Here is a 26,777-nt window from a genome sequence, read left to right on the forward strand (position 1 = left end):
ACTGCAGAAGTTGTAGATACAAGGAAGAGGAAGAAACAGTACAACGCTTCCTCTGTAATTGTCCAGCTTTAGCTAGGAGTAGAGCAAGGTTGTTAGGAAAATACTATTTTGACTCTCTTACAAAGCTATTCGGTGTTGGGATAAAACCTATTCTAGAGAATAGGTCCTAAGAGACGCTAATTGGTTTCATGAAAAAATGAACAGTAAGATTTCCGTGTTACACAGTGGTACCACAACGGACCAACATTGTCTAAGTGAGTTGGGAATTCTAAACCAGCTGCCACAGAAACCTAACCTAACCTAAATGGATTTGTTGAAAGAAGCCAATGCCATGATACCCCAAATTTGGGTTCAAAATAAATAAATGCGAGGAGAAATATATGAAATATATTAATTTAGAAGATTAAAGTTATTTTAAATAACCAAATGGCAGGTTTTCTAGTTCTTAGTTCGAATACACTTATCATTTCTGAGGTTTCCATAAATGAATAAATTAAGAGCAACTTAAAAACTTATATAATAATATTTCGATTTCCAATTACATGCTTTCACAAATTCCATATAAAAATTGTAACTATCGACATGAGAGTATGCTCGCTGAATACGATTGAAGTCCGCTGCCCTATTTAAAAACTTCTATAAATTTTTGCCGTGCTACTTTCTAAAAATTTTCTGATAATTAGATTCAAAAATTCATTCGATCAGCAATTCTATGCACAAAAGGGTATCATAATACAGAAACTGTGCATGATTTACGAGGTTTGGTTTTAGGTCATAAAACTGACGCTGCTATAGAAGAAGTAAACCTTCTCTTTCAAGTGCAATACATCTAGCTTTTGTAAGCAAATCGGACTTGACACAACTGAAATCTGTTGTTTTTTTGTCAATTTGCTGGAAAGCTCATTGAGTGGAACAAGATTTGACTCCGTTGACGCTGTAAAATTGCTAACGGCTAACGCCTTGAAGGAGCTGACAGGAAAAGGCTTTCAGCACTGTTTCGAGCAAAGAAAGAAATGCAATGAAATATTCGCATAGAGCCCTGAGGAGATAAAGGAAAATAAAGGAGAATATCTGCTAAGCAAATATTTTGAAATAAATATTACAGAGTCAGTCTCGTTATTTATAGGCACATCTCGCAAGTTCGATTTTGCCTAATAACTGGTATTGAAACCCTTATATTTATATCGCGGTACAAAAATCAAGAGTTGCTTCGGCACAAACTGACCTTTCACAGAACTACGCCTAACACCCAGATAATATTTATAATGTCATCAAACCTAAACAAATATTTTTCCGAATAGATAGTACATCTAGGTTAGAAGTTTCAAATAGAAGTTTTAATAGAGCTACATACATATCTCGTATTTGTCAGAAGGGTGTCATATTCCTTTTTGTTTTTTGGACTAAAATGACTTTCAGCAATTTAGAGTAGTATCTGTTAACGCTACGGAGTTCTAGGCTTATTTGAGTTAGTAATAGTACCAATGAACCGGACGATAGTGCAGCTTTTTTTGAGTGAAATGAATAGAGTTTTTTGGGGAGAAATTAATTAAACACGTTAATGTAAAATTAACGAAAAAATACGTCAAATTAGAAAAGGACTTTAATGCACACCTTTATTATCAGCCTCGAAGTCTGTAAGGTGGCATTCTGGGCATCATTCCATAAAGAAAACAAGAAAATATTTATGGTAATTTTCCCCCCTGACGATACTTTGCATTTTCTCCATAAAATCAATGCACGGCATTTTTTTTTAATTCAGAGAAATCGCGAAACATCGTTAACGAGAATTTTAAGTGATTTTGAAGTTCAGCTTAGCCATATTAAAATTCAATTCAAATTTCTTTTAATCATTTTGATTAAAACAGTGCAGCTTTTTTTGGAGTTTAGTGAATAGTGAGTTTTTTGGTGGACAATGAAGTGAATTTAAAAGTGAAATACTTTCAAGTTTATATAAATTTTGCACCTTTTCAACACAATTCAAAATTAACAAAAAATATGGCAAATTTGGAAACTTTAATGCCTAATCTAAATAATAACCTAACCTAATCTATAGACCTCGGAATCTTTAAGATGGCATTTTGGATAATATTCTATTAAGAATGAAAGTAAATATTTATTATAATTTTCTCCCCCGACGATATTTCGCATTTTTTCCATGTAATGAGAAAAGTCGTCTATTCGTTATATGGAGAAAATGGGAAGCATCGGCAGGGCAAAAACTTATCAAAAATCAAGAAAAATTTGAGGGATTTCAAACTAACACTGCGTAGACAAATTTCTTTTAAAAAAATTTTGATTAAAAATTTTTAAATTTTGGGGAAAATTTCTCGAGCCTTTATATATCTTGTTCAAAGTTTCAAACTTGAATTATTATGGTCTTTGTTGTAGAACTAACTTTATTAACACACTGTTATTAGGTCGGGTTGTATGTATGTATGTATGTATGTATGTAACGGAATCTTTGAGCTTAATTTTCACTGGCTTCTAAAAATCTGATCGGCTTGGAAGTTTGCACACCTATCAAGGACCGATGACAATGCAATAATTTGATAAAAGTTTTCCATTATCCTTATTAGGATTGCCAGGATTAATATTTTCTTTTTTTACCTGTGGGCAGAAAGTAAGGTGAATTTGGTTGTAAAATGAAAAATCTTTATTTATTCTTGTAAATCAATTTCATCCCCTTCAAAACAATCCCCTCTCGATGAAGTACACTTATGCCAACGATTTTTCCAATCCCCGAAACATGCCAAATAGTCCATTTCCGGTATAGTCATCAGCACCTTCGTCGATTCAGCTTTTATCTCCTCAATCGACTCGAAACGCGTTTCCCGGAGTGGTCTCTTGAGTTTTGTGAATAGCCAGCAGTCACACGGAGCCAAATCAAGCGAATACGGTGGTTGCGGAACGATATGCGTGGAATTTTTGGCGAAATGGTCATGAAGAACGAGTGCTTTTAACTCTAATTTGAATTATTCTATTTGTATCTTAATTTTTGTTATAATTCTGTTCTGAGGTAGTTGACTATGACTGATCGTTCGATTTGCTATTACTTCATTATAGGTCTCTTTGTCATTAAAATTTATTTTATACTTTTTAGTTCGATTGGCAATAAAAGCGTGTTTTTTAGTTTTTTTAAACTATTTTTTATTTTTATTATTATAATAACTGTATTGAAATAAATAAGAAGCTAGTCAAAACTTGTCTATATGCGATGCCTTTATAAGAATTGTATTTGATAAAAAAATTTTTTGTAATATATTTAAGCTTTGTCGATAACATTTATTTTTTCTTTTTTATATTCTAATGAAAGGAACTTGCAAATAATTTATTTTCAACTTGGATTATAATTTTTATTTTTTAATAGCGGCAACAGCAATTAAAGACAGGAATTCTAAAACCTCAACTCTTTCACCGTTATTTCAATTTTATCACCCTCCTGCAGCCATTTGTAGCCACCAGCCAGTCTGCTAATAAATTCCATAAACAGGATATTGCCGTTGTTTATGTCTCCATAACCTCAACCAGCTGCATAGTCATAAACTCCTCTATGCGTTTGTGTGGGAAAGCGATTGCAACGTCGTTATAACAGAGTTGACCCAATTCGGCGTAAATGTGGCGAGACAAAAAAGAAGAAGAAGAAAAATAAGAGGAAGACGTGATAGTAAGATCTCCTACGTCATTCATTGCAGTTGCATGCAACAGCTAGCCGCTACAACACAGCTGTTTGCGGCGAGAAAGAGTGACCGACAACGGACTTTTTTTGTGCCATCCTTAATGACGAACTTTATTGAAGGCTAATAAAATTTTCCGTCATAAATGTTTGCGGCAGGTAGAAGTGTGCGTGCATTGCTTACATATGTACATATGTATGTATGTATATGTATCATACCAGCATTTTTTAATGATTTTACTGTGCGCATGAGAATCTAAACAACAAAAAATTATATTATGTGCTGGAAATTCCTTAAGAAAATCATAATTTTTTTTTTTTCATAAAAAAGTATTAGTAGATCCGGATGGCGCTCAAGCAGGAAGTTAGCACCAAACACTTGGCTACGTGCTCTGCCGCTTTTGCTTCCCTCACAACTGTGATTAATTAAAAAATATCAGTTATGCATTTGTTAAGTTGGCAAGTGAGTCGATAGCGTAAAAGAACCGCTTTTTATGTTTTTATTTCGGTTTCTGCTGCTATTTTTTATACCCACGCACTTGCGCACAAGGGTCTCATAATCTTATTCACATAACGGTTGTATGGAAAACATAGAGTAGATTAGAGTTTTGGGGGTTGCACAAGTCAAAGCACTTTCAGAAAGACCATTGTACTACACCCGGATAGATTACAGTGGAAAAAAATAGAGAGACAGGATACAGTATGGATGGTACGACGGAAAAATTGGTTTGAGGTCACTTTCCGCGAATCTTTTGGATTCATTGATGAATCTTCAGAAATCCGGAAGAGGAAGAGTATGAATTTTATGCATACTCAGTAACCGCACCCCAGCAGCTTAAGTCTGACTTTAGAAAACGCCGGACAGCTACTGAGAAAATACTTTGCAGTGTTTTCATTCTCGCGATTGGATAGGCATATTGGGTTGCCATTGATTCCCATGGTAGCCATATGCTGACCATAGGCGTTGTTCCCACCAGTACTCACAAGTTTTTCCTACTAAGTTTTAGGGCAAAGGTCGCTAATTTCCTGTTTGGTTTGGTTCTTTCACAAAGCACTTAGCTACTCTGCAGGAGAGCAACTCAGGCCAATGATACAGAATTGACACCTAGGAAATGAGCAAATGGCCTTGTACGTCAATCATATTTGACACTTGGGAACTGGACAGCTGTAGTATACAAACAGACAAGCACTTCGAGAGCTTAAAGGTCAAAATAAAGATTTCCATCAATCCTATTTTTTCGGTTTTAGTAAAAACGTTATTGAAAAACCAAGTTGAATGATGAATTTTGCGCCATCTTCTATAAACGAAACAAAATTACGTGAATTTGGTATGAATAATGAACCCAAGAAAATAAATACGATACATTTAATTAAAATAAATATAAATTTTATCAATAATAAAGTAAAATACGATATCGGTGTCACGCCCATTTTAGGTAAATTCATGTATCTCGTCTCATATTGCTCGCGACCTCATTTAGATCCGACACAATTATTATTGAGATTGGATTAAACCACGCCCTCTTTTTACATGTTTAGACCAAATTTCCGTCGGCCCCTCTATTCTTATAAGTAATGAATGTTATAGTCATTGTCTATGAATTGTTTGATTCCAAGATTTCTACAGTCAAGCTAAATTAAATTTTACTAAAATTTGTGCTGGTATAAAATGTTCGGTCCGAGCCGAATTTCGTCTTCCTTACATGTTTTTTGCTTGTTTTTGTTTTGGTGGCGCAGTTATTGGAGCGTAGCAATCGTTGAGTGCGAGGCACCAATGTTGCACCATTAATCCCGGCTAACTTTAATATTTGTAGCCACTACTTAACTGCTTATAGATACTTATGATTGTATGGGTGTATGTATATGTACTACACATGAATACATGCATGCAAAGTATACGATTGTAGGTACATATATTTATTTGTATCTACGCTGCGCCATGCGGCCCGCAAAGTGGAGCAATTAAAGCTGGAAATGTAATGCAAAAGAAAGCAAACAAACAAAAACAAAAAAATATGCATAGAAACTGTTAAGCAGCCGCGCACGCGTAGTCCAGTCACTTTGCGCTGCCGCTGGTTGCAAGTTATGGCACTACACTCATTTGGGCCATTTATGGGTGGTACGTAGTTTTGAATATTGAATATACATATGTACAAATAAAGGGTTTTTCAAGACGGACCACACAATTTTGTGTTTATTATCTTTTCACCAATCACTTAACTGTAGTTACCAGCTTTGTTAGGATTCAGAAATATCAAGCTTTTCCACTACAACAGAGTTAAATTAAACTGCTGGATTTCTGGTTTATTTGAGGTTTGCTGACAACAAATGGCTACTAGAGCGGCCCGTATTTTTATGGTATTCTTCTTATTGGAGCGCATACGCGCCAACCTAAAAAGCAGTGGAGACTTTTGGGGTCTTATCTTAACATTTTCCTCTGCGGTCTTAATCAAGAGAATCACAAATGATCGCGTGTCGTGGTAAAATATGGGTTAATTTAAAAATACCACGTAGGGAAGACACATTTTTAAATTAGTCAAAATTTTTAAAATAAAAAGTTAATTTAAAAAAACTTTTAATTTTTTTTTTAATATTTAAGCAATCTTTCTCTTTTTAGAACATACTTAAAATATGGGCAAAAACTACTTTTGTTGACGATTGTGAAAAAAATTGTCATAAAAACGAAAGGAAAATATTTCATCTGAATCAAGTAGCAGGGAATGTGGCTAAGAAGTACAATGTGACAAGAGCGATTGAATGAGGCAACACTTCTTTATATTCATAAAGACTCGAACATCAACGGTGAAAGCCAAATTTTTTTATACCATTAATTTTGGGGTTGCTTTCTTTCTTTTGCTCAAGGCGCACTCATTAAAGGGGGTGTTACTAGACCAACAACAATGTTTTGCACGTTTGATTGTCAAAGCAAAGTATTGACGAAATAGAAAACAAAAAATGAATTTCCCTTGTTTCATTCTGAGCTAACAGCCACATGGACGCGGCGAAAGAAAAAAAATCAAATCAGCTGATTTATCGATAACACCTTTAATAGATTCGCCTTGCCTGTGACATTAGATTTTTAACACTCTCTTACAAAAGGTTGCGTTTAAGAAGGTGCAGCAAGTGGAAAAAATGGTGGCAAAAAGGTATGTTTTTACTTAAAGCCGTTCGCAGGGTTTAAAAAACATCTTTTCGAAAATCTGATGATCTTCATCAGTAATTATCAGCGGCTAATACAGCAGCACCGTTCGTAATCCACAAATACCTCTTCTCCCCATTTCCTTTCGTCCTATCAAAGGATAAACGAAACTTCTTCGTCCAAGTGGGCCCACTTTCCGGGCAACCATTTTAACTTAAGCTAACCTAACATTTCTTATGGACAATGTTAGTACATATATTTAAATATATGGTGCAAGTAGAAGTTATTAGCGGAAATGTCAAAGTCTGATATTAAACAAACAATTTTTTCACTTAATCCAAGAATTATTTTCTATGAATTTATTTTTAAATTTAAAATCGATTGCGAGGTTGCGAAGTGGAAAGAAATGGATTAATCATACACTTAATTGACGAAAAACAATCTTTGAAGATATTTACACCTTATTTTACTTCACTTTACCCGCGTAAGTTTGGAGTTTTACTTACTTCATTCATTACACAAAATTTACATTTCTTTCTTCAAAAAATAGAGGAAAAAATAATTTTCGCTACTAAAATTCGATCACAAAAAACTAAGCTATTGACTCCTGCCTTGTTTGTATTGTTTCCGTTCTGACTGCGCCTGAAAATGCCTTATAAAAAATGTTTACATTTTGAAAACGACTTTTGGCCTCTGGTGACGGTCAAGCATTGTTTGACAAGAACTTTATATGTGTGCGTGTCGGGTGCTTGACGCTAATATCTAAAATTTTTGATTTTTACCGACAACAAGTATGTGTGACACGACGCCACCCGACTGCACTAACACATACAAAGCGCAGTCAAGCATGCTGTATCGTCACCAGAGGCCATTTCAATGTTAACATAACATATTCCCTTACATTGTGTTCACTTTACAGCATAAACCTAATGTTTCAACAGTGATGCTACTTTTAGCCTAATTGTAGCTAAATTTATTAAAATACCAAAATTTCATTCCCATAAGCATCAAATTAAAGTCGTGTTTAAGGCGAGTTAACGGAGAATTATTTGTATGGTAAATTACGAGCTGGTGGTAGTAGAGGAAGAGGAAGGCCTCCTCTGCGTTGGAAATATCAGGTGGAGAAGGACTTGGCGTCAATTGGTGTGTCTAATTGGCGCCGGTTAGCACGAGAAAGAAACGACTGGCTCGCTTTGTTAAACTCGGCCAAAATCGCGTAAGCGGTTATCGCGCCAATTAAGAAGAAGAAGAAATTACGAGCTTAAGGTTAGCAGTTATTGCTAAACGACAAACCAATGAGTTTGTGGTGCTTATGTTCACCATAATATTAGATTAGCAGAACTGAGTTAACCCTCCGTTGGGCACCCGGGTCTGGACTGACTTTTTCGATTTGGGACGTGACTTTAACATATTTCTGTTATAGGTAATGACTTGAGCTGCTAGGTAGCTTCCTAAAACTTAATTTTCTATCGATTTTCTTTTAAAAAGAAACCTCGAACAGGACGAAACAAGGCGTCGTAGACTGCAGTTGAGGCCGCAGTTAAGGCTGGAAATGGCCTATAAATAAAATACAGAATAATGGGCACATCGGGCTAAAATTTGTTCCATATGACCACTGCAAGCATAGCACATTTGCCGCGACTGATCATTTAAGCCAATTTTCCACACATACATACATACATACATGGATGTATATTAGGCTGGGTCGATTTGTGGGGAGGCAAAAAAATCGCCCATTGCTCTGTGAAAATCATATTCTAGGGATCAAAATAAGAAACTTTGCCGAAGGAACCATACCTCTAAAACGAATTCTGATGTCCCCCAATTTGGGTCGAACTTTTTAGTTTCTTTTCTATAACTCACTTAAATTAATTTTTACATATGTTCTGACTAAATAAATTTCTTAAGAGAAAAAATTGATATTATTATAAATAAATAATAAATATTATAAATAAATGAAAATAAAGAAAAAACATAGCCATTTAGCTGATTTTTTCATGCAAAGGCCAAAAATGGTGATATTTTGAAATTGGGGGACATCAGAATTCGTTTTAGAGGTATGGTTCCTTCGGCAAAGTTCACAGAGCAATGAGCGATTTTTAAATCGACCCGCCCTCATGTATATATAGTCGAAACGTTGGGAATGTTGTGTTCGACATTGTTTCTGAGCTCTTCTAACGAAATTTCGCCACTTCAACAGGTCAAATAGTTTCACTTCTTTAAATTTATTTACTCTTCTGGGGGTGCAAGGCCTTTACACGACCTTCTGCTTCTTGATTGGCGCGATAATCGCTTAAGCTTAAGCTTAATATTTCAGCATTTTTCGTTCAGGAACTTCACCACGTTAAATATGTAAATAGTTCATATGTTTCGCATTGGCGGATCATTAAAAACTTTCCTGTGCGTTAAATCTTACATAAATATTTGTATGCACCTATTCAAACCCCCTTTAACTATCGTTATTTGGTGGGCGTTTGTACCGCAAGCACTGGCCAAGTAAGCGTATGCTTCACTGATTGACCAACAGCTTACAATAGTGGTTGTTATTGTTGTTGTTGCTAAAGCAAACTGGCCCATTTGGCGCAATGCAAAGTGTGAAATTCAGCGTTAAAATAAATATGTTAATTTAAGGTAAAGTTCGCAATAAAAAAAGGTAAAAAAAAAAAACAAAAAAGAGTAGTTCATATTTTTGCAAAAATTTTGCGCAAATATTATTGTAATTATATAAAATCGAATACGAAGAGAGGAAGAGATAGGTGAATATAAAATAACTGTAACGATTCAACGAATTCCAATATTTGCGAAATACATCATTAATAGCGCCACCAGCTCAGCTAAAACGGAGTCTTAGAAACCCGTTAGAAATAGTTGATTTTCAATTGTGGACTATTTTCGCTTTAGAAAAGAAAATTTCTTCAATGCTTTAAGAAATACATTCTTACTTACGCCAGTAGATTTCTGCCCCTGCTGCTGCTTTTCTCAGGCAGTTGCGAAAATTAAAAGCTTTAAACTCAACGTAAAACTCAGAATTTACCAGCTCACTTTAATACTTAAATGATAAAACCATCCCAATTTATTGATTCTGCCCGTATTCGTTATGAAGAATTTTCATTGTAAACGCCTATGAAATTTTTTGAGAATAACTTAAGCTAAGTAGTTGCAAAATCACTGAAGGCATATTGCCGTGAACAGTCATTCATAATCGCATGCCATGCACATATTTCCTAGTCATTCGTGTAATACTAGGTGAGATCGCGTTGCAACTGGTTGACTTCAGCAGAGTTCGACTCACTCCATTTTCTGGCTTTACACAATTGCAACTGATATCAGAGATCGGTTTAAATTGTGATTATGCAAGTCACACTTGTTTTGTATCTGTGGCTATCTGCAGCTGACATAGACTCCGCTAGTCGAACATATTTATTTAGCGTGTCGTGCTTATTGCTTGCATACGTATAGTACATGCTCGTGATTTGTGGCACCACCAGCATGCCGCAATAGCCGCCTGCTTTTTGTTTGCGGTTGCTCATGTTCGAGGAATTTTTTGCAAGTGATTTTATGACTCGTTTGTCGTTATTGTGAGCAACAAGAAATGGTAAACATAAATAGTAGAGATTATATTTGAGGTTTCAAAATTATACTAAGTCACCGGAAAAAAGTGCTTATTCCAAACGAATTGTATTGGGTATTTTTTTAGCTGCATGAAAATGATCGATATTGATAATTTGATAGCCTATAACAGCAAACTGTGTTGACATTTCGGTTCAGTGTGGCTTGGCAAGTCATCATTAATCGTTTAACGCCAGAACAACGCTTCCAAATTGTGGAAATTTTCTTTGAAAAAAAGAGGTTGTCTGTAAAGTCGGTGCACTGACGATAGTTTAACGTGACAACGTCATAAGAAAATATTGATGGAATGGTTGCATTTTTCAAAACAAAATTTTAATTTTATTTGTTTGATAAATATTTTGTATGGATATAGAGGAGGAGGTAAATGGAATTGCAATCGAATAGGTCAAGTTAAATTTACACAAGCGTGAAAAATTACGAAACATTTATCAAATTCATGAAAGATATGTTCAATTTCGATTGTGCATCAGACGTTAATAAGTCAACAACACTAAGAGGCAACATCATCGATTTGCCTTTTTCAAGACACTTTACACTCGAAACACCCCCTTTCATTTCCTACTTTTCCTATCATCGTCCTATTCTCAACAGAGAAATGGTTCATTACCATGCACACAGGAAGAAGGCATATGCAAATACAAATATGTGAATTTATATACACATGCGCGGGGGCCGATTGTGCTCTTTGTCGTTCGTTCCCCGCTCTCGCTTGCAGTTCATGCAAGGTAACGACGTGCGTGCAGTCGGCTAAATCGAATTATAAAACGTTATCCCGTCAAAAATAAATATATCTGCTCATGAAGTTCATAGAACGAAATGTTGAAGAAGACGCCGAAATATCGATTCATCGTCGTTCTCAATTTGTAGGCCTTTGACCCTCGACTACGTGAAAAATTTTATGAAAGGATCTTGGCTTGTGTGCTTAAAAAATACAGCTCGTACAAAAATTGAAAACAAATGACCAGCATTTGTGTCGCATTTTTGCTGATTGGGGCTCATTCAGATTTGTTATTCAGATTTATTGGAAAAAGTAGTACAAAATTAGACTTATCGAATGGACCTTGTAACACGTCGACGCAGTGGGCATATACCGGATATCATATTCAAAAAATAAATGCGATGAAATTATCTATCAAATTATAATAAAAAAAAATCATTCCAACAATATTTCTGTTTTGTATTATCATATTAAAATTTCAAGCTCCTAAAAAACACCAGATACTTTTGACTAGGTGCACCATAAACGGCACCCAATAGCCTTACCCATTCATTTTAACAAAATATTTAATATGCCTAAGTTTGCATGTAACACATGGGCCGAATAGTACCGTGCCTAACAAAGAAAACATGTTTTTTTTTTGCTCAAAATTAGCTCTAATCCATCAACGTAATTTCTATTCAAGAACAACGCAATCATTCCAGCACCGTTTTAACATTTCAATGCCACTTTTATAGAATTATTTATCTTTTGTCTCAAAATAGGGCTCAGTTTTAGCGATAATCTCTGCATCCAGCCAAATTTCTTACCGACGAGCATTTTAGGTCTGCGAACAGCCAGTAGTCGCTGGGTGCCAAATCTGGCGATTACGGTGGATGTAGGGAGCAATTCGAAGTTCAATTCATGTAGTTTGATTGACTTGTGACACGGTGTGTTTTGGTCAACAGTGAGCAAATAAGGCACCCACTTTGAACAGAGCTTTCTTATAGTCAAATGCTCATACAATATAAAACCAATAAGTTGTTTTCATATCTTTGTGGTGTCGGCAACCTCACGCAACTTCACTTTTCGATCCTTCAAAAGATTTTGTGGATTTTTTCAAGTTCTCTGCATTCCTCTGCTTGCGAACTCACTGCGATCTTAGTTTCAAGATCAAGTTGATTCACAAGATTTACAAGATTTTATTTACGCTAATTGGTTTACAAAAGAGTGGTTTTTGCAAGCGAGGCAAGAGAACTGGTACTCTTTCGTTCTCCCGACAGTTGGTTCTACGTTACCGGAACGACCCGGATTTGCTATATATCCGGTCAAGGACTTGTCACTACAGTCACTACTTCTCGTACATGTATGGGAAATGCTTTTACTGCTACAACAACAACAACAAATATTACTCTTTGCTTGTATGTATTTACATATTATATATAGTAAAAGCATTTTTGATATATCGGCTTGGCTTTCTTGTAAGATCGCTTTTATTTCGTGTATTGCGTCGAAGCGGGTAGGCCGAAATTAACGTCTTTCACCTACACACGTTGCCAAAAGGTCACGCTTTTGTATACAAATGCTTTTATTATTTAATATTATTGTAACTTATTTTATAATAAAAATACCTCCGTGGAAAGGAGTTCTGCCTAAAAATACTGGGGATAGCGAAGCATTTTTTTGAAGTGCGACCGAAGGCCACCCATGCGAAAGGGAGTTTTGTGCAAAAATACTGACGCATATCGAAAATCATGCTGTTGAAGTAAATTTTATGATAATTTTCTAAAGCTCTATTAATAGCTCATTGAGTTAACCCCATCGGTCATGTAACGTTATAGTAAAAATTAAATAAAAAGGGAATGGTTTAATTAATTAAAATTATATATTTTACCTAAATTGCAAGTGTGTAATACGGTTTCATTAAATTCAGCGCCTTCATTTATTCAAAAGAAGCGAAAAGTATATTTTGTGCTTTTTCTAAAGAGCTTTTAGGCCATCTAGGTGGTTATAGGTTGTATATTTTGAGAAATTGGGGTGGAAAGTGACACGCCCCCTCCCCTTCCACCTACCCCTCCTTTAACTGTCGACCATTTAAAATTTTCCTCGATATATCAAATAATTAATAAATAAGTGGTTTTCGATTAGTACCCTCACGCTGCACTTTGTTTAGCAGCACTACGATTTGGTCTACTAGCTTGCAAATTCGTATTCAGCAGAGTATTGTTAAGTCTTCTGCAACAATATGATTTAAGATCCACGTCATTAAACAAGAATTTCGCTACTTTGCTCCTATTCACTTTAGTACTCTACAAAAGAATGAATATCATCAAATAGCTGAGCATCTTTCATCATGAAAAAATAAATTTTTATAAAATTTTTTACATATCTAAAATGCTAGTAAATTAATATTTTCTATTTTCTTCATTAATTAAAATCCGTTTGGCATTTCTCTAAATTTAAATTAAAAAAAAATTATTGCTGAAAATTTCTTGAATACCACAATGGCTTTGCAAACTAGACTGCGGATTTGTGTTCTGAGTGGCGTGAAATCCGTCTTACGATTAGTTACTTCATGTGGGCAACCGTTACGATTTTCGAGTACTGCGGGTGGTTGCATACTACCGAAGAAATCAAAAAAAGGGCCAAGCAAACCCAAACCTGGACGTAAATGCAAACCATACAAAATCCCAATTTGCAGTGAGGAAGCTTTGGCGGCTAAAAGAAAAACGAGACCCTGTCAAAAAAAAATCAAGCCATCAGATTTGATCAATCCCGAATGTTGTGTGAATCCCTGTATAAAAATGCATCCACGTTTCGACGATTTGTATTATGCGCCGTCCGAGAAGAATAAACTATATCAGCAAACTTGGTGTGAATTTGAAGAACTGCGAATAATGAAACGACCGATTTGTTGCTATGAACAATTCGATATCCCACTGCCGGAGCGACGTAAACTAGAACGAAAGGATATTCCCCCATCATCGCTATGCGAAATTGCAAAGCAATGCCCCAATAGTGTACATCCAAAATGTGTGAAAATCGTTTGGCCAGGTTGTCGGACGAGGAGATGCGAATTCAAGTGTCACAACTTCCGATCGCCGTCAGATTGCCTAAAACTATGCACACCCTATCCCAGCTTCTCCGAGTGTGACAGATACTTCGGCAAACCACTACCTCCCGTCGAGTGCGATTGCCTTTCAACCTTTGGTTTTTGCGCATTACCAAAAAAATCTGAAAAATCATCGTAACTAAAATAATTTAATAACTTTAATTATGAAGAGTAAAATTTATATTTCGTGTAATTTCTATTTTCCGTAATTTGTGGTAGTTTCAATGCAATTAGAATTGGTTGTGTATTTTGGCTTTGGAATTAAGTTTTTTTCTCATTACCGAAATAAATATAAAAAATATAGCAATATTTGTCAAAACCAAACAGTTGTTATGTCATATCCATTATAGAGATCCATGAGTAAAAGCACCCTCAGCTGGTTCTAAAGAAATGCCCACAGCTGAGATCAGCAGGAACCAAAATGCGCTTTTATGTAAGATAGTTGCATAAAAATGTATTAAATTTCATAGAAGGCCGTATCAAAAAGTCTAAAAAATGTCATAGAAATTTAGATATTTCTCAATAAAAAAGGATTATTAGGCTAAGAAATATACTAGAAGCCTTTCCAGATTCTCACTTCAAGGATGGAATTCACGAATTGGAATCTCGTTGGAACCAGTGTATTGTTGAAACTGTGATCCGATCACATCTTTATTAGTTGACGGCACAAGCCACTTACCAGCTCCACGCTTTCGGCCTTGAACAGTTTATCCGTTACACTATCGAATGGGGAATATGAGCATCGTTATTGAACACTGTGGAGATGTATAACGTTGCTATTCGTCAATGTTTAATCCATCTAATAGTGTTGATAAGTGTTTACTCCACTTGAGATTCCACGAGCATCTGTTTCTTCCTTTGCAAGAACCTACTTGCTTTTTTGCGAGAATTTTCGGCCTTCATATCTACCTGTCAGCAACTCAAGCTCTTCCGTCTCTTTTTTCTATTTTTAAAATCTGTCACCCTGTCCTTCTCCTCACAGTTCACTGCAGGGTAGCTCTGATTCGATGTATATATTTCTGCTCTAATGTTCAGCGATTTCTTGTGAAGAAGAAACAGCTCTCTTATATTATATTTATGTGATGAGAAATGGCTTATCTCAGCAAAATTGGATTTGCAGCTTTTTAATACCAAACTTGCGTTAAGCTGCTTGACAAATTCGGTCACTCTCTGTTGGACGAACTATGAGCTTTATACCCACACTAGTATTAAAGTCTAGACTATGCTGCCTGGGAGCTCTCAGCTGTGAAAGGCTAGAATCTATACCTAAACTGTAACTTGAGTGACTCCTAAAATTTGCGAACAGAAAGCACATCTTGAGTGATGCATATTTTCGCTAATAGGACTCTCTAGGCTGGTATCGTTATGAACCAAAATGGTCTCTGCGTGGCGTCGGCCAACCAGTATAACCTAAACTAACCTAACCTAGTATTTAAGTCGTTACATAAAATTTAAATACCATAGTTTCAGATGCTTATAAAACCACTCCCTACCATCAGAGGCTGAAACTTACATGGCCTTAATGCGGATTGTCGCAACTCGATCACTATCAGGGGTAAACCTGAAGGTAAAGCGTCGGAATCTCCTAACCACGAATCCTATAACGAATTCGTGCTCCGACCATTGTACATGCGGTACTGCGATAATGCAAGACTTGTTTTTTATTACGCCCAGTACATCAATAGTCACCTTTTCTATGGAGTATCCAAATATTCCAGGTACACATTCCAAGTCGTGGTTTTGTGTCACTTGCCGGGCGTCTACGTTATTGAGAAGTCATTGTCTGATCTCCAGGCCCAGTATATATATATATCCACATTAGGCTGAAACCCTGAATTCAATAAAAACTTCTACTTAACAGCTCAAATTAGACTCTAATTGTTTGCTTTATATTTATAAATATAAAGTTAAAAATTCGTTATGTAAAAGTTGTAAAACTAAAATTTCAGTTGTCATACTTACATAAAATGTCAACAATTTATATGAAATTTTCTTTCATGATGAGGTTCGTTACATCAAGATTTCACTGTGGTTAGTTTTTTATTGGTTTCCACTCAATCCTCTTTAGTATTCAAAATGCTGAAATTTCTCGTTTGCTTCAACTTCGCTTTTTCTTAGAACTCATCCCCTTCCCCTCTTTAGCTATTTTAGTACGGTACTTTTGCATTTACACTCTAACAACATTAATAGTAAAACATTTTTAGTCTCACAATTTCTTCAACTCTTAATTCTTTCATTCCCAACGCATTAAATGGGGTGTAATACATCAGTCGCCATATGCCCACGGACGTGACTTTCGTGTAGTTAGTACCGAGTATCCTTACAATATAGTTTTTTTTTTCTATCACGAGAGAACACAAACAATCAGCGCACATTGAACTTCACCCACTCACAACAAAACACAGATTTTATGGAGTGACGCAGAAGATCCATTTAATGTGTTTGTAATTAATATTTGAGGTCGTTCACCTGGCGTCTAATTCCCGTTCAAGTAACATTGGGAACTTAGCGCAAAAACGAAAAGGCAAACAACTAAAAGCAAGCATTTCCAAGGAGACTAATTCTGTAAAACGCAAAGTAGCACGTGACAAATGTGTCAAAGTCGATCGCCGAGCATAATACAGCCAATGTGTCATCGTGGCTGCATACAACTAAAGGGAATTCCTACTTGTGAATGCAGCTAAAACCAGAAAGTATCGTGTAGGAAATTTGGTGACATCAACTATACATACAACATACATGTATAAGAAGACTTTGATGGTAACAAATTTTCTCAACTCAAGCACTATGTAAGTGGAAACTATTCTACAGGAACCAGAAAGTTCACAAAAGCAAAAGAAGAATTAAATATAGCAGTGCAGACAACAATTAAACAAAACCTCTACACTCTTTTGCATAGATGTAACTCAGAAGTCCTCAGGAATATACAAAATGCTGGCTCAACCTCCAATTCTGCTAGCCTTCGAAGTGCACTTTTTTATCAGTTTACGAAACTCATACATTTTAGCAATTGCATCTTAAATTTCAGAATTTTGTACATAGCCTTTGAGCAGTTAGGCGGATATCATGGTGAAAAGATTTTATCTATCATACTTGAGGTGATATCCGCCACATTTTCACCACAGCGATTCTCACGCACAGCCAGTGATATAATGAATCTGAACACAGTAAGTGACAAGGCCACATATTGATAAGCCTTGACTATGTTTTTTTCTAAATGATTTTAATTAACAAATAAAACAATGTTGCGAATTGTGTTCAAAATTTTTAACCTTTGTCCAGTAGCGATGAAAATTTTACACTTTCAAAATTTGTAGACAAAATTTTGGTATGCAGTTTTATACGTAATTAATTATAATATAATGAAGTGCAAGCTTGAAGTGCCTCGAAATTCTCCTAGATTAATTTAATAATTTTTTTCCTTGATGATGTTGCACTTTTTCTCTTCCATTTTTTATGCCCAAAACCTCCAAACAGTGCAGTTATGATGGCAAGCTTGAGCAATTTTTCCAATTTTTGTATAAAGTCTAAACCTGAATTTGTATAGGTTTTGCTAGACAATGACTATACTTTTATAAAAAAAGTATTTACGAGCTATACTCTTATGAAAAAAGGATTTTATTCATACAAAAATAGGAAAAGAAAACTAGGCAAAATTGGTCAACATCTTGAGGTGCTCTTATTTTATCACGGACTTTAGTAAGTAAACTGGAAGGGAAGTATTTGTAGTAAGGGGCATCATAGCTAATTTAAAGTGTTATTGCTTCGATTCATTCCTACAGGGTAACAACTTCGTCGTCAATGTCGTGCTTGTGTTCACCATTGATTGCTATACTCAAAAAGAATATTGACGTTGATAGCATCGAGCAGTGGCAACATACAGTCAAACCTACATCCGTGTAAAATCGGAAGAAAAATGTTCAAGGAACCCAATGGTTAGAACGATGTGGAATTGCCAAGGAAAATGCATAAATGTGTATGATATCTGTGACCGAAATAACGCAGTTCCTGAATATGTATGAGGCAGTAGGCGGCAGTGGGAGGTATAGTTTGATTGAGTTTGGTTAGACAATGCAAATGCTGAGCCTTGAACGGGTAGCTGGCGGGGTTTACCTTCGCTAAACAAATCAAGGTTGTGCAAGCATTCAGGCGTGCAAGCAAATCAATGCCACAGTAGATAGGCTTAGGTAGCTGCAAATGTGCAGCAGCTATGGGGGCGACGGCAATAGCGGCGATGACTGACATTGACAGTGCCAACAACGAGCAGTCATCGGCTGTGGCAGTATCGCTTCTTCAAGTACACAACATTTGAGTGCTGCACACACACTTAAGCATGTAAACTGTATACGTGCAGTGAAAAGCTGAACCGCACAGCAAACGGTCTAATTCGTGAACTGGTATTTGATGTAACGAGTCAACGAAGAGTAATTACAGAGTGACTAGAGTTGTACCAGTTACGAAATGAGCAAATCGAGATGTATGTAAAGTAAATATTGTTCTAAAAAATAAGATTGCATCATAGGTTATGGATGCGTATTATGAGTATTAGACGAATATAGGTAAATGTTGTGGAGTTAATTCATTACTTCAAAGAGTATTCGTACAATCAACCGACGGACTAACGATAGGATAAGATAGTCTTTAAAGAAAAAAAAGAATAGAATTTATATTTAAATTTGGTGCAATATGTAATTCTTAAGCATGAAATCATATTAAGTTGCACTATTTTTTCCCATTTTTCTTATAAAATAAAAAATTGAAAGTGCATTTTCGAAATTCTATGGCTCAAATAAAAGGTGATCACATAAGAAATATTTCAAAATAAGTATTACAAATATTTAAACAAAATTTGATGATTTCAGATATGATTTTGCCACAATATCTCGGAATTTCAAATAAAATGTGAACTTGGAGGCGGCATAAAAAGAAAAAAATATTTTATTAAAATATGTGACTTCTTATTTCCAATAACCTATCGGAAAAATGCTATGAGACACCTCTTCTTCTTATTTCCAATAACCTATCGGAAAAATGCTGTGAGACACCTCTGATTAAATATTTTTTATAATTTTGTTGCACTGTGTTATGCACCAGTACTTTAACTAACGCAGTTTTTGCTTGGTTTAACGCTAATACTGGCGCTGACTAGTTCGTTAACTGCTCTGAAGCTGAGCCAGCGGCTTACAATTGGCATTTCGTAGGACAAGGCAATGTTAAAAATACATTTCAGTTGCAACACAGATATCTTAGTCACAGTAACTCATCTTCTACTGAGTTGCCCCCTGTATGCTACCCGTAGAGAACAAATATTCACTAACACAAACCCAATTTCACACCTCTCAGTCCCTTCTCTTGAGTCAATATCCCTAATAACAAAATTCCTCAAAAGAACCAATCTTTACCATAAGATTTAAAATAAAATTGTATCTACTAAGTTTAAGAATGGAAGTATGCATATGTATATAAAATTATCAAGCTTAAGGCCTCGCTGCTATAGCTCCTAACTTAAAATAGCTTATAAGATTTATGTTGTAAGCTAATTTTATATAAATAAAAAAAATAAACATTTCAGTTGCTAGCATTGAGAATATATAGCAGAGCAACTAATTCAGCTGCAAAGAAAACTGGTACAAAGGTACATAAAAGGCGCACCCATACAAGGTCATAGCAGTAGAGCAGCTGATTTGTTCTTTTTTCATGCGATTTAGTGGCTTGAATCTCAAAGTGATGTGTGTTTTTCTTTTTATTTGTTATTTTTATTTGTTTAACCTCGAATTGAATTTTTGGCATTTGAACCTCCGAGTTGCGAAAACAAAATATAAATTTGGAGAAAATAAAATCCATTATTTACTCGGTAGATGACTGGAGTGGTCGATATCTCGCAAAGTATCGATCAAACAATTTAAAGTTTATGCTCGTTGTTAAGGGGACATTTTACGCAAAAATCTTTTTCCCAAATTTCCTTTTTCCTAATATATCAGAAGATTTATAATGGCAATTGTCAACTGGACAGCTGTAGTATACTACTACTATAAAGATGTCCCAACTCAAATAATTTTTTTTATTTAGTAAAAAATTCTTCAAAACTAAACCGATTAATTTTGCGCCTCTTTAGATGTAGATACATACATAATAAAGGGTTTTTCAATAAGGGCGGGTAGATGTTGAAATGGAATAAAATGGCGTTTGCTGTGTGGCACGTAGCGCCGTCCTGCTGGAACCACTTGTCGTCTAGGTCTATATGGTTCAATATGGGCCATAAGAAATTGGAAGGGCCACCACATCTACCGAAAAATGGGGGCAATGCGCGCAATATTCTCATTTTGATAATAAAGTTTTATCATTTGAACGTGCAGCTCAATCGTGTAACTTGCCATAATGATTTGGCATAAACAACTGAATAATAAACAACAGATTTGAAAGAAGTCACCAAAACAAAATGGCTGCCACAGGGCGCCAAAATCGACCAGCGCCAATTGAAAAATCCTTTATTTAATACAATTTATGTTTTGTAAAAATGAATATCTGCCGCTAAAAAATATTTGCTTGAGCCAACTTTAAGTTTTCATTTTGACTTCAAAAACACATTGAATAAATTTTTTTTTGTTTGAAGTTAGTCTTGTTTTCATTTTGCATTAAAAAACACATTGATTTAATTTTTTTTCTTTTTTTTTTTTTGAAAATTAGTCTTGTTTTCATTTTGACTACAAAACCACTTGGATTTAATGTTTTTTTCATTTTTGTTTTTTTTTCATTTGGACTTGAAAATAATTTGATTTAATTGTTATCTAATTGTGTTTTTAATTGTTTTTTTTGTTGTTTTTTTTTTTTTGAAAATTAGTCTTGTTTTCATTTTGACTTCAAAACCACTTGGATTTAATTTTTTTTTTCATTTTTGTTTTTTTTTTTTAATTTTGACTTGAAAATATTTTGATTTAATTGTTATCTAATTGTGTTTTTAATTGTTTTTTGCTGTTTTTTTTTTTGAAAATTAGTCTTGTTTTCATTTTGACTTCAAAAACCCTTTGATTTAATTTTTTTTTTTTCAAAATTAGTCTTGTTTCATTTTGACTTCAAAAACAATTTAATTAAATTTTTTTTAATTGTTGTTGTTATTTTTTTGGAAAATTCGTTTTTTTTTCATTTTGACTTGAAAATAATTAGTTTTAATTGTTATCTAATTGTGTTTTTAATTTTTTTTTTTTTTTTTTTTTTTTTTGAAAATTAGTCTTGTTTCATTTTGACTGCAAAAACATTTTAATTAAATTTTTTTTAATTTTTGTTGTTTTTTTTCATTTTGACTTGAAAATAATTAGTTTTAATTGTTATCTAACTGTGTTTTTAATTTTTTTTTTTTTTTAAATTAGTCTTGTTTTCATTTAGACTTCAAAAACACTTTGAAAAAATTTTTTTTTTGTTTGAAGTTAGTCTTGTTTTCATTTTGACTTCAAAACCACTAGGATTTAATTTTTGTTGTTTTTGGAAAATTCGTTTGTTTTTTCATTTTGACTTGAAAATAATTTGATTTAATTGTTATTTAATTGTGTTTTTAATAGTGTTTTTTTTTGTTTTTTTTTTTTTGTTTGTGAAAATTAGTCGTGTTTTCATTTTGACTTAAAAAACACTTTGATTTAATTTTTTTTAATATTTTTTTTTTTTTAAATTAGTTTTGTTCTAAAGTAAGTGGCTATTCCTGAGCATTACAGCATAGATATAAATAAGCATTACCTCTATCACCCTGAGTGGACTCGTTTTACATAGTTCAGAATTAATAGGTGTGACTGCGGGGATGGTTGCATATTCCTCAGTATTGTTGCAACATCAGCGTTTTGTTTTGATTTTGTGTTTATTTTTGTTGCCTTGTGTGTGTGAGTAGGTACTGCTGGCGGATTATCCTAGCGCAACCTAATGTGTTCGCATGTGTAGGTGGATCAAGCTACGCTTGTCTGCCTGCCTACGATTTCCCCTAATTCGTAGTTGATGTTGCACAGATGGACTGTCGTCATCATTGTTCTTGTTGGTGTTATACCGCTAGCAGGCAGCGATGGTTATGCACTTCCTTGTATGCACATATCTGCATACATACATACACATAACACACATAAGTATGTAGGTAATTTGTACTTAGCCAAAAGGAAAATCATCTCAAGCTCCCTATTGTGCAGCGCCGTACGGTGCATTTAGTTGCATATTGCACGTGCCTTAGTGAACATACATCTGGTATAACGGTTGTCGGTGGCAAACATATACATACATATCTACCACATACTCGTATGCTCGTAGTCGCGAGTGTAACAAGAAACAAAAAAAAAAAAAAAACAGCAAATTAACACAGAAAATCAATTTGCCTTTGAAATTGCGCATTTGATTGCCATTTTTCTCTGCAAATTGCGTTGCAACGTGGAAAGATATTCGTATCGAGCCGTGTCATAATGGTGGCCGGCGATGCGGGCGCCATAAAAGTGCAAAACACTCACCTCAGGCAGTCATTGGCGGTAAGAAAGACTTTGCCAAATGTTATTAAGTAAAATTAAGAAACGGTGCTAGTGAAATTTTAAGATGGATTTCCAATGAACTATGCGAGCATATGGAGATTTAGGAATTGCCTATCAATACATAGTAATAAAATATAGCAATACTTATTGGATGGATGGACTTATTTTTTCTTAAGAAATCTTTAAGTCAGCTATAAAAAGGTCTTTAAACTCCCTGCATACATATGGACATGCATACGAATTTATACTTATATTCCAATCGGATGTATTTTTAGCGATATGTTGTGACTAATTCTATTATAAACTATTTAAAAAGCATCTTACTCTGCAAAATTCACTGCAAATGTATTCCGGGTTCAATAAACTACAAAAAAAAATGTGTAAAACTTGCATTTATTGCATTGAATGCAGCTGAAATATTTCTACTTTCTGCTATTTGCATCGGTCACTGTGTTTTTGCTTGTTTTCTGTTTGAGCCTTTGCTGTGAACGACTTGGTTGACCGATCGACTTACATATATATATACACACATTTTATCTGCAAAATCTTCTCCATTCCGTAGTGGCCTTAAAATGAGATATATAGTATAAGCACATATAAATCATTAATGTTGCTTGCGCCCTGGTTCGAACTGTAATATACCTAAGTGCATATCGCTCATTTGCTGCAAGAGTGTCATAATCCGAAAAACCAAAATGCCAAGAAAACTGGCTTCACAGTGTTTTGTGTTTACTATGCCGCCTTAGGCAAAAGTAGAGACATATTTTCATGTTGTGAGGTATTGTTAATAGATATTGCCAACAGGTTTTTTGCATATTTATAAAAATGTTTTTTCCTTCTTCGACAATAGTTAACAATAAATAAATTAACGAACAATTTTCTTTGTTTTTTGTATAATACAGTACAAGTAATATGATGATGCTTAGACAGGAGTTGATTACTGCATGAGTTGGTGCGGCTTTTTGCGTTTCAACCTTTCAGACCATTTGTGTTGAACGGTGAGGGCTGAGGCTTCACTGTTGACATGATGAGATAGCCTATTCATGTGAGATAGGGCATTTTTTCGAATCACGACGGCAACTGGATCTATGCCGAGATCGCGTTCACGGTTGCTTATGCGTACCTACCAGGGCGCGTTAGTAGCGCATCGCAAGACTTTAGTTTGGAACCTTTGGATTTTAAGTATGTTGCTGGCGCAAGCATCTCCACAGCTGGATCGTATACGTCCAAATTGGTTTAAGCAATTGATTGTGGGGAAGTATTTTAAGTGGATAAAGCGGATCGATTACCCATAAGCCAATACATGTTTCTGAATTTGATATCAAGTTCTTCTCTTCGTTACGTAAGCACTCCAACTATGTTTGGTCTCAAGATACCCATTTGGTCTCAAGATACCCAGGTATTTAGCCGTGTTATAATAAGCCACTTTTTTACAATATTCACAATAATTTTCATGCATCATTTTTTTCTTTAAAGTTTTATAAAAACATAGTTTATTGTATAACAAAAACCTCATAAATTAGAGTCGCAAGCTTTGTATAAAATTCACAACATTTTAAAGAGTTCCAAGAGTGATATAAATTTTCAGCTGTTTAATCCGAATCTTTAAAAAAACTGTACGGCTCGCCATTCACTGTAACGGCAGATCCTTTGTCATTTCGAAGAAAATAAGGACCAATGATGCCGCCAGTGCTCTATGAATTTTGCAAAGCGACTAATTTTTTTTTTTCAGTTTTCACAATTTGGAAACATTGTTCTGGCGTTAAACGATTTATGATGATTACCAAACCTTACTTTTCTTCGTTTTCTTTATTTATTAAATATTTATTGTATAAGAAATTAACAATAAGTAAGGCCTAGTTTCCAGTTTGCCTTAAAGCTTCCGTTATCCCTGGTGTCGATTGTGCAAGATTTTTTTTTCGGATGTGATAGATGTGGATGGAAGAGCTGAAAAGGACGAGTTTCGAGTATTCCATTTTTCGTAGCTGGGAGCTGGCAAGGCCTAGTTTCCAGTCTCCCTTAAAGCTTCTGTTGTTCTTCACGATTGTGTGCGAATGTTTTTTTTTTTTTTGTTTTTTGAGGTGATGGAATTGGATGGAGGGAGCCTGAAAGGCCTAGCGTCCAGTCTTCCTGGATACTGCCTTTATTTCTCATGACGATGAGCCCGTACTTAGCGCCGGAATGGCCGAGGTTTCATACCGATAGCTCTCATGCAGCTAAACAAAAACACCCGATACATATGTGCATATATATATAATTATCGCTTACACCCTTTTGTTGACTTCTTGGCCGAGCTCCTTCTCTTGTTTGCGACGTGCGTCTAGATGTTTTTCTAGAAATGGAGGGGCCTGCAAGTTTATGTCGCCTTCGTAAAAGCCAAAGGTTTTTATGAGGAGCTTTTTCATGGCAGAAATGTACTCGGAAGATTGCCATTGCTTGCCTAGAATCAACTTTTTCTGTTTTTTTTGTGTCGTCCCCGCGGTTTCGAACTCCACTACGGCGGGCGCCAGTTTAATTGAACGTATTTTGTGCTTGCCGGCGACTAAAATTTCAGGTAACGGGTATTTTCATTCGGACTGATGAAAACTTCTAATTAAAAGTCGATTCGCTGAAAGCAATTCTTGTGGTGACATGCAATTGGACACATCTCTATGTAAAGTTCTACTGCTTTTTGAAAACAGGTTAAAAGCTACTCCGCCAAATTGTTTCAAAGAATAAATTATTCACCACAATTTATGTCAACGCTGTGTCAAAACTGTGATGATGCAGCCGATGAAGTTGAAAATATTTTAGTTGATAGTTAATTTAATTAGTTTAGTATAATTTAGCATGCGAGTGTAGTGAGTTGAAGATTACACGGCAGGTTTCTACTTGCGACTTGAAATTTGAGAGTCGGTCATCTTTGACTTGCAATCTCAGCCTTGCTAGTGAATTTCTACTATTCCATAAAGGAAGGTTTGCTGAAAGCAATAAATGGCATAAGATAACAACAAATACAAACGCTATTTGTACCAATAAACCAAGCGCACACACGCTCCGTATAGTGACGAAATCATTGCCGGTCGAAAATTCACTTATGTTCACTATAATAGCAGCACGATATTCGATTTATGGTACTTATTTTTTATTAACTTTCTTCTTAATTTTTTTTATTCAATATTTATCTAGTTCGTACTAACTAATAACAAAAACTATGTAATTAAAGTATCACACTCTATAAACAAATTTTAAAAATTCAACAGATTTGCCTCAACATTTCAAACTAAATTTAGTCAGAATTTTTAGAAAAATTGTGGGGATGCAATTTTGTAACCCGTTCAATTTTGGTGCCAGTTTAAATTGATTCAAAATTCGCGTTGATTAATATTTTTTTCTTTATTTGACTCTATTATTGACTCTAACCATTTATCAAAATCTATGAGCACTCGATTATTTACGAGAGCTACTGTTGGTCTTTACGATTGAGCAGTGAAACTTTGAAATAAAAGGTGATCAATTTAGAGGCATCGGATTGAAACAAAACAGCGAAAATTCAAATTTTTTAGGCAATCTTTATTATTTTTGGGTAGAACCATTCATGACATTTATTTTTTTTGAAGATAACATAATTCTTTTCAATTGTTGGCTGCAACTGCGCCGCAATTCGGCCATCCGTAAACACCAATTTTGAATGACTCACCGGAGGACTTCGGTCGGTATCTCATGAATAACTTTAGTAATCTTAGCTTCCAATGCCTCAATCAACTTCGGCCGGTACCTCATGAATAACTTTAGTAATCTTAGCTTCCAATGCCTCAATCGATAAAGCATTTAGACTTTACATACCCCCAGAAATAGAAGTCCGAAGGTGTGATATCACACGATTTTGGTAGTCAATCCACTGGCCTGAGACTAGAGATAAATTGCTCGCTGAAATGAAGACGCAGTAAATCCATTGTTTCACGGACTGTATATCAAATAGCGCCATCTTGTTGAAACCCAAATATTCTGAAGATCACGTACTTCAATTTCCGGCATGAAAAAGCCGC

General features: G+C 35.0%; 2 protein-coding genes across 4 annotated transcripts in view; both read left to right on the forward strand.

The window, feature by feature from the left end:
- LOC128866047 (probable serine/threonine-protein kinase DDB_G0282963) overlaps positions 1-26,777 on the forward strand; it is a 285,646-nt gene that overhangs the window by 246,273 nt on the left and 12,596 nt on the right. The window lies entirely within an intron of this gene.
- On the forward strand, positions 13,527-14,440 carry LOC128866048 (uncharacterized). The gene has a single exon (XM_054106523.1). It carries the CDS (start codon positions 13,647-13,649, stop codon positions 14,391-14,393), a length of 747 nt encoding a protein of 248 aa, XP_053962498.1. The 5' UTR covers positions 13,527-13,646; the 3' UTR covers positions 14,394-14,440.

This window comes from Anastrepha ludens, chromosome 6 (assembly GCF_028408465.1).
Source record: "Anastrepha ludens isolate Willacy chromosome 6, idAnaLude1.1, whole genome shotgun sequence".
Lineage (NCBI taxonomy): Eukaryota > Metazoa > Arthropoda > Insecta > Diptera > Tephritidae > Anastrepha > Anastrepha ludens.

Coding starts and splice junctions, on each gene's coding strand:
- LOC128866048 (XM_054106523.1), top strand. CDS start 13,647: ATGGCTTTGCAAACTAGACTGCGGATTTGTGTTCTGAGTGGCGTGAAA.